Raw genomic sequence first — 9,202 nt, forward strand, 5'->3', positions numbered from 1 at the left:
GCATATAAGTTATTTAGCTCGTCTGGTAGGCTTGTGTCACTGGGCAGTTCTCGGCTGTAATAGTTTGCAAGCCATGCCACATCCAACGAGCGTCGTAGCCGGTGTAGTACGATTCGATCTTAGTCCTGTATTGATGGTTAGTCAGAGGGCATAGCGGGATTTCTGATAAGCTTCCGGGTTAGAGTCCCACTCCTTGAAAGTGGCAGCTCAGCCCTTTAGGTCAGTACGAATGTTGCCTGTAATCCATGGCTTCTGGTTGGGGTATGTACGTACAGTCACTGTGGGGACGACGTCCTCAATGCACTTTTTGATAAAGCCAGTGACTGATGTGGTGTACTCCTCAATGCCATCGGAAGAATCCCGGAACATATTCCAGTCTATGCTAGCAAAACAGTCCTGTAGTTTAGCATCTGCTTCATCTGACCTATTTTTTATAGACCGAGTCACTGGTCCATCCTGCTTTAATTTGGTCAGATTTGCCAAATGGAGGGTGAGGGAGAGCGTCTCTGTGTGTGGAGTAAAAGTGGTCTAGAATTTCTTTCTCTCTGGTTGCACATTTAACATGCTGATAGAAATGAGATAAAACGGATTTAAGTTTCCCTGCATTAAAGTACTCAACCACTAGGAGCGCCGCCTCTGGATGAGTGTTTTCCTGTTTGCTTATGGCGGAATACAGCTCATTGAGTGCGGTTTTAGTGCCAGCATCGGTCTGTGGTAGTATGTAGACAGCTACGAAAAATACAGATGAAAACTCTCTAGGTAGATAGAGTATCTCATAAGCTGTAGACCACACTACCTCAGGCGAGCAAAACCTAGAGACTACCTTAGATATCGTGCACCAGCTGTTGTTTACATATATGCATAGGCCCCTGCCCCATGTCTTACCAGAGGCTGCTGTTCTATCCTGCCGATAGAGTGTATAACCTGCCAGCTGTATGTTCTCAATGTCGTTGTTCAGCCACGATTCGGTGAACCATAAGATATTAGAGTTTTTAATGTCCTGTTGATAGGATATACGGGCTTTCAGTTCCTCCCATTTATTTTCCAGCGAATGAACATTAGCTAGCAGGACGGAAGGCAAAGGCAGATTTTTCTGCGAAATTTCCATTTCCTTCTCCAGCGAATGACGGGGATCTGGGCCTGGTCAGGTGTCTGTAATATATCCCTACAGTCCGACTCATTGCGGAAAAAGTATTTGTCTAATCTGAGGTGAGTAATCGCAGTTTTGGTGTCCAGAAGCTCTTTTCGGTCATAAGAGATGGTAGCAGCAACATTATGTACAAAACAAGTTACGAACAACGCAAAAAAACTAACAAAATAGCATGGTTGGTTAAGAGCCGATAAGAAGGCAGCCACCCCCTGCGGCGCCATCATATTATCCTTTCAACATACGCCTAGTTTCCTGAATCAGGTCACATTTTAGTGGCCTTTTATTGTCCCCAGCACAAGGTGCACCTGTATAATGATCATGCTTTTTAGTCAGCTTCTTGATATGCCACACTTGTCAGGTGGATGGATTATCTTGGCAAAGGAGAAATGCTCACGACCAGGGATGTAAACAAATTTGTTCACAAAATTTTAGAGAAATAAGCTTTTTGTGCATATGGATTTAATTTTTTTCAGCTCATGAAACATGGGACCAACACTTTAAATGTTGCGTTAAAATTGTTTGGTTTTTATTCAGTAGACATACTGTATGAGCACCGGTGGAACTAGAAAATAACTGTTTCCACACGGTTACACCAAATCCACCTATAGATATTGGTCTTGAAAATGGGGAAAGGTATATTCCTACACTACTAAACAGAAGTGTGCTGAGATATTCAAAACATAGCGAACATAATTGGATTTGCAAGTTATGAGACATGGCAAACAAACAGGATGATGAAAAGCCACAACAAGTACATGATGGGCATTCGGGTAACCAATACATAATACGATAGTTTCTCCTATTTATTTTCCCAGAATTACTGAGTACACGCATGACCTGAGTCGGCGTGAGGTGGACTCCACCATCGCCCAGGCCTTCAAGCTCTACAGCGACGTCATCCCACTGGACTTCAAGCAGATCTACAGTGACACCGCTGACATCATGATCCTGTTTGGAGCCAAATGTGAGTTCTGTTCAGTCACTCCCGTTCAGAGATAGAGTTGATATGTTAAACCACAAGCATGTTTTGTATTTATTAATATAACCTGTCTAGGACTGGAGTTCCGCTAGCGGAACCCTTCGCCAACAGCCAATGAAATTGCAGGGCGCCAAATTCAATCAACAGAAATCTCATAATTCAATTTTCTCAAACATACAAGTATTAGGCACCATTTTAAAGATAACATTCTCGTTAATCCAACCACAGTGTCAGATTTCAAAAAAGCTTTTCGGCGAAAGCAGAACATATCATTATGTTAGGTCAGCAACTAGTCACAGAAAGCATACAGTGATTTTCCAACCAAAGAGTGGAGTCACAAAAAGCTGAAATATTGATCAAATTAATCACTAACCTTTGATATTCTTCATGAGATGACACTCCCGGGACAACATGTTACACAATACATGTATGTTTTGTTCGATCAAGTTCATAATTATATCCAAAAACCTCAGTTTACATTTGGCTTTGCCTCCAAAACATTCCGTGAATTTGCACAGAGCCACATCAAATCACAGAAATACTCATAATAAACATTAATAAAATATACAAGTGTTATTACAAGTTTACAAGTGTTATTCACAGATTTAAAGATATACTTCTCCTTAATGCAACCGCTGTGTCAGATTTAAAAAATAATTAACGGAAAAAGCAAACCATGCAATAATCTGACTACGGAGCTCAGAGACCAACACAACCCAAGAAGATATCCGCCATGTTGGAATCAACATAAGTCAGAAATAGCATTATAAATATTCACTCCCAGGAATCCCAGTTCCACAATAAATGTTTGATTTGTTCCATAAAGTCATTTATGTCCAAATTCCTCCTTGTTGTTTGCGCGTTCAGTACACAATCTAAACTCACGACGCGCGGGCAGGTCCAGGCAAAAGTTCAGACGAAAAGTCATATTACAGTCCGTAGAAACATGTTAAACGAAGCATAGAATCAATCTTTAGGATGTTTTTAACATAAATCTTCAATAATGTTCCAACCTGAGAATTCCTTTGTCTTCAGAAAAGCAAATGGAACAGAGCTCGCTCTCACGTGAACGAGCTCAAAGCATTCTGCCAGACCTCTGACTCATTCCCCTCTCATTCGGCCCCACTTCACAATAGAAGCATCAGACAAGGTTCTAAAGACTGTTGACATCTAATGGAAGCCTTAGGAAGTGCAACATGACCCATATCCCACTGTATCTTCAATAGGGAATGAGTTGAAAAACGACCAACCTCAGATTTCCCACTTCCTGGTTGGATTCTTTCTCAGGTCTTTGCCATATGAGTTCTGTTATACTCAGACATCATTCAAACAGTTTTAGAAACTTCAGAATGTTTTCTATCCAAATCTATCCAAATTATCCATATGCATAATAATATGCATATATTAGCAACTGGGACTGAGTAGCAGGCCGTTTACTCTGGGCACGCTTTTCATCCAAACGTGAAAATGCTGCCCCTATCCATAAGAAGTTTTAAGAGCAATTGTATTAAGAATACTGTTTCTTCCCTTTTTAAACCAGACCACGGTGACTTCTACCCCTTCGATGGGCCGAATGGTGTCTTGGCCCATGCAAACTCTCCAGGAGAAGGCGAAGGTGGTGACACACACTTTGATGAAGATGAGTCTTGGACTCTGAGCCAGAGAGGTACAGGATCAAAGAAACAACACCAATAAACCCTACAAAATACTGCAAATCAATTCTGACAGTACCGTCATAGTTTTTACCTAAGCATTTCTCTCTGACTCTACAACAGGGATAAACCTGCTTCTGGTGGCGGCCCATGAGTTTGGCCATGCTCTTGGATTGGACCACTCACGAGACAGCTCAGCTCTGATGTACCCCACATATCACTTTGTGAACACAAACGGATACAGGTTACCTGCAGACGACAGGCGGGGAGTACAGGCCTTGTACGGTGAGTGAGTGTTCAGCCCACTGTGAGAAGGTGGCGACAATTAAACGTTAAAAGGCTACATCAGGGCCTGTATTCATAAATTGTCTCAGAGTAGGAGTGCTTACTAGAATCTGGTCCCCCCCTCTCTTATTCATTCTTAAAGAGAAAACTGATCCTTTATCAGCTCTTCTACTCAGAGACACTTCGTGAATATGGGCCCTGATCCTCACAGTACTAGGGAAAATGGTACTGTGTATTAACAGAATATCTATTTTCATAACCTAATATTTCATGAAGTCATTGAAACATTACTCTTCAATTTGTAAGGTGTCCGGACAACACCAGGTCAGCCGGAACCAACAAGACCCAAGCCTAAACCAAAGCCCAAACCAGAACCTAAGCCTGATCCTAAACCCAAGCCTAGACCAGAACCCAGACCAAACCCTCCAGAAAGATGCAACAGGAACCTTGTCTTTGATGCTGCCAGTACCATTCAGAGTGAGCTGTACTTCTTCAAAGATGGGTGAGACGAACACACACTAACATTCTTTCAATACGTTTTCAAAGGGAAGGGTACACTGCCGCTACCTTGCTTTCCAACCAAGGTGCATGAATTGAGGAGCAAACTTTGTTTTCATGTTATAATCCTGTGTATATTTTGAAGACCACAATGGAAATACATTTTAAAACTTTTGTGTCATCCTTGATTAATTTAATGGCATTGTACGGTATCCACATGTGTGGTTGTATTGTCTTTAAAATGGCCAAATAAATTAATACAAATTTAAACCTGAGGTAAGGAGGAGATTCAAGAACACTTGGAGGACAATGGAATTAAATACAAATCTTATTTATTACAACAAGTAGAACATGGTTTTTTATATAGTTTTGTAAGTTTAATCAATTTATTTTCATCATGCTGTAAGCACAATTTATTTTGAAATGTAGATGCTTCATAGAAAGTGCTGTTGTATATATCATAAAATGTGCAAGGAATCTTCCTATTGTTGCAATTCAAGCAAGCAAAATATTGTCAAAATCATGAAACACATTTTCGGTTTGTCTATCAGATATTACTGGAAGAAGAGTGGCTATTGGAATGGAGTAATGACGAAGACAGTGAAGGGAACCTGGCCTAGCATTAGCCATGTTGATGCTGCATATGAATACAAGGGTCGAGACATCGCCTTACTATTTGAAGGTACAGTATTAGCCTATGCTAGGCTAAGCCCAGCCCAAGTTGCCCAACCCAGTAATCCAACAAGTGCACAGTTAATTATCTTGCTTTAGTAATAGAAGTGCTTAGATAGCCTAGGTACTACATTTTCTGGCACTGGTTTGAGTGGGAAGGATAGAGAACCTGCTCTCTCCCATATCTGGAGTATACACTGAGTATACCAAACATTCCTAATATTGAGTTGCACCCCCCTCAAATGTTTTGGATACTCAGTGTGTAACGATCCTAATCTTTTCTCCAACATTTCTTCTCACAGGAAGAAGGTACTGGGGCACAAGAGGCCTTACCGTCCTATCAGGTTATCCCAAATCCATCTACAACTTTGGCTTCCCCTCGTACGTAACCAAGATAGACTCTGCAGTTCATGTGGCATCCACAGGGAAAACCCTATTCTTTGTGAGAAACAAATACTGGAGGTGCGTGAAAGTCAGACACTAAATGTGTCTAAATATCTTATTAACTAATGGTCTCCTGTTGTATTCAAACTCATATTGAAACCAAATGTACTGCAGTATCCTAAATGTGTTCTGATCTATACCACAGCTTCAATGAAAGGATGAGCACAATGGACCATGGCTACCCCAGAAGAATCTCCCAGGATTTTCATGGTATTGGCAGGAAAGTTGATGCTGCTTTTGAAAACCATGGTAGGTGGTGGTGACACTGAAGACACAATACAATCAACCTACCTCAAGCCTTGACATGTTGCTAATACATCTTCTGTGTTTTCTCCTTCAGGTTACCTGTACTTTTCAGATGGCCCCAGGCAAACCGAATACCACTATCCATCAAAGAGGGTGAACCGTGTCTTGTTGAACTATGGATGGCTGGACTGCTACTAAAAAGAGAATCATTAATAATTTTCAGCTGTACAAAGTATTTATGTTGTCATCAAGAGCTGCATCTACACCCAATTAGCAACATAGTATTTTTCTAGATATATGCACTTTCAAAGATGACTTTACTGATACCAGTTTTGGAACAAATGTTCAATTTTATCAGAGAACATTATCATGACGAGACCCAGATGCAGAAACAGGAGGCAGATGGTTGGAGTCTTACAATGTTTAATAATCCAAAAGGTGTAGGCAAGAGAATGGTCATGGACAGGCAAAAGGTCAAAACCAGGAGTCCAGGAGGTACAGAGTGGCAGAAAGGCTCGTGGTCAAGGCAGGCAGAATGGTCCGGTAGGCAGATACAGAGTCTAGAACAGGCAAGGGTCAAAACCAGGAGGACTAGAAAAAAGATAATCGCAAAGGCAGGCGTGCAGTGAAAAAAACTAGTTGACTTGGAACATACAAGATGAACTGGCACAGAAAACACAGGGATAAATACATTGGGGAAAACAAGCGACACCTGGAGGGGGTGGAGACAATAATGAGGACAGGTGAAACTGATCAGGGTGTGACAACATGTCTGATTTTATTGAAATATGTTGAAAATATTTTTCTACAACTTGGGAGTGCATGGAGTTTATTGAGGAATATGTGACATACCTGATGTTGCACACAAAAACAGTCTATTTCATATAGTCATAGTGCATTTGCTATGAACAATTGTTATGGGAAATTACTATCCTTCTTTGCGGAGGATTTGAATGGGTGAGGGACGCCTAGATATAGAACACCCCACTTTTCACATGAATTTAAACTATGTCACTACGTCATTAAAACTATCATGTATTTTTTACTGAAAGATACTGTTGTAAACAAGTAGATGTTTTTAGTTTTCTTCTAGGCCTTCAAGCAGGGAATCTACACCAGTTTGAAACTAGAAAGTTTGAGCTAGTTTATTAGCACTGGTCCTAAGTAAAATGGTGGACGCATTCAAACTAGAATTTCTGTCTATGGCGCTTCCTCACTCTCCAACCCATAGAAATATAATACATGTGCTTGACTTGTGGAGCAAACTGACATGAATAGAACATTTAGCAACTCTTCATTGCTTCTTTATTGTTGTTAAACCAACAAGTTTAGTCCAATTGGCCCTTGGCCTTCCTAAGGGTCTTTACTGACTGACCTATGAAGGAGAATTTTATATGTTTTCAAAATGAGACCAATCGCAATATTGCCAATCTATTGGTCAGTTCAAAAACCCATTGCCCAGATTTTTGTAACATCCTTCATGTGTCTGTTGTAAACCCTGATGGGGGCCCAAAGGTGTTGATAGCCTAACAATGAAGAAAACTATTTTATCTAGGCCCTACTTCCACTGTCTTCGAGTTGCTGAATTTTCCTCACTGTTGTCTATGGATGGGAAGAACTTTTGATAGCTTTTGATAAACACTCTGATAAGGGTTGTAACTCTTTGAGCAGAGTGGCAGGTTCAAGATCATCTCTCTCGGGGGCCAAGGAGCCGTGACTTGTCCATAACTCTGCACGGATCATTCAGGGCACCTGTTTTGATCCCCACCTGGTTAGCTAAAAAAAGACAAATTATAATAATATTTTTTGTTGTTGCCTGTTTTGCATGTTATTTTGGCATTAATACATGTGTCACACATCGGTTTGCAAACAATAAAGCTGCATACAAACATGGTCTCTGTTTTGCTTTCTTGAGTAATCCAGCTCCAAAATGCAGGTGTTTCAGCCAAGCTTAGTGCTCTCTGTGGTGGTGGGGCAGCCAGCGGAAAATACAGAGTGTAGGGGCTGGTAATGTTCTCAAGCTCACATTGTATATAGACTTATTTTTTTCACTGTATTATTGACTATATGTTTGTTTTACTCCATGTGTAACTATGTGTTGTTGTATGTGTCGAACTGCTTTGCTTTATCTTGGCCAGGTCGCAATTGTAAATGAGAACGTGTTCTCAATTTGCCTACCTGGTTAAATAAAGGTTAAATAAATAAATAAATAAAAAGCTGCGCCGTAATTGGCTCAGTGTTCTGTCACTCATGGGGACACTACGTTTTGAATGGTCATCCAACTCGAAATTCCAAGTTGGGAACTTGGGCCTCTTTCTAGAGCTCCGACGTGAAGATCACTGACGTCATGATTCAACCTTGTTATTTTTCGAGTTGAGCCTTTAAAAAGTCAGTTGTCTTGAAAAAACTATAAATCAAGAGAATGTCAGACTTTGATGACAAAAAAATTTGCCCACAAGAATGACCGCCGCGTCACCTTCCTGTTAAAGTGAGCACAGCACAACAAGATGAGTGCAAAAATCTATTGTATGCTGCTGCATAAATTGTGCAATATGCCAGATATGTATACTGTAGCTAAGAAAGTAATACAAAGTGTATGTTGTGTAGTAAGCTGTTAGTAGCCCATGTGCCTCACCCTAATCATTTGGTCCTTTTCCCCCTCATAACTTACCCTACTGTTCCGACTTGGTGGTGCACATCTAGACTATAGCCTGTTTTAGAGAAATGTCATCATCGAATATTGTAAGAGCTTTCATTGTCTGCTTAAATGCTCACTTTCTTTATCCACCTGACTTGGTGTACAGGGAGAATACTGTAAGAATGGCCCATGTTCTGAATTCTGTCGCTGTACATTTGAAAAGTGCTGAACAAATAGTTATATTGACTACGTCCGTCCTAGCTCGCTCATTAATATCTTAATTTAAATTATGGATTGCCTCTTATCCACTCATCGTCCCCTTATGCCATAGTTTGTACATCTCAATTGTAAGTAGAAACCACATTTGAATAAGCAAGTCAGCCATATCAGTTTTTTTTTTTAAAGGCAGTAAATGAGGCTGAATGAACTGTTTTGCTGCCAAACAAGGCTCTGCTGATAGCCAGGTGTAGCAGTTGTAAGGATTCACTCCATGGTGCTGAAAAGAAAGCTCTGCTGTTGGGACAGCTTTATGTAGGCCCTAACAGTTTGTGGGCACCTTTTGTCTCCGTTATAGTGCAATTAATGTATTGTTTAGTGTTGTGTTGTGGCTTCGCTGGCATGCATTTAAAACTTTTGTT

The 9,202-nt window shown here is 40.7% G+C and overlaps 1 protein-coding gene across 1 annotated transcript in view; it reads left to right on the forward strand.

Moving 5' to 3' along the window:
• LOC139565264 (uncharacterized) overlaps positions 1-7,820 on the forward strand; it is a 37,919-nt gene extending 30,099 nt beyond the window's left edge. Inside the window, exons 14-21 of the mRNA XM_071385489.1 lie at positions 1,966-2,114; positions 3,670-3,795; positions 3,905-4,066; positions 4,373-4,568; positions 5,116-5,246; positions 5,539-5,698; positions 5,826-5,929; positions 6,021-7,820. Of these exons, the coding sequence (XP_071241590.1) occupies positions 1,966-2,114; positions 3,670-3,795; positions 3,905-4,066; positions 4,373-4,568; positions 5,116-5,246; positions 5,539-5,698; positions 5,826-5,929; positions 6,021-6,124 (1,132 nt within the window). The 3' untranslated portion in view covers positions 6,125-7,820. The remainder of the gene's footprint in view (positions 1-1,965; positions 2,115-3,669; positions 3,796-3,904; positions 4,067-4,372; positions 4,569-5,115; positions 5,247-5,538; positions 5,699-5,825; positions 5,930-6,020) is intronic.
• The last annotated feature ends 1,382 nt before the right edge of the window (positions 7,821-9,202 follow it).

This window comes from Salvelinus alpinus, chromosome 1 (genome assembly GCF_045679555.1).
Source record: "Salvelinus alpinus chromosome 1, SLU_Salpinus.1, whole genome shotgun sequence".
NCBI classification, from domain to species: domain Eukaryota; kingdom Metazoa; phylum Chordata; class Actinopteri; order Salmoniformes; family Salmonidae; genus Salvelinus; species Salvelinus alpinus.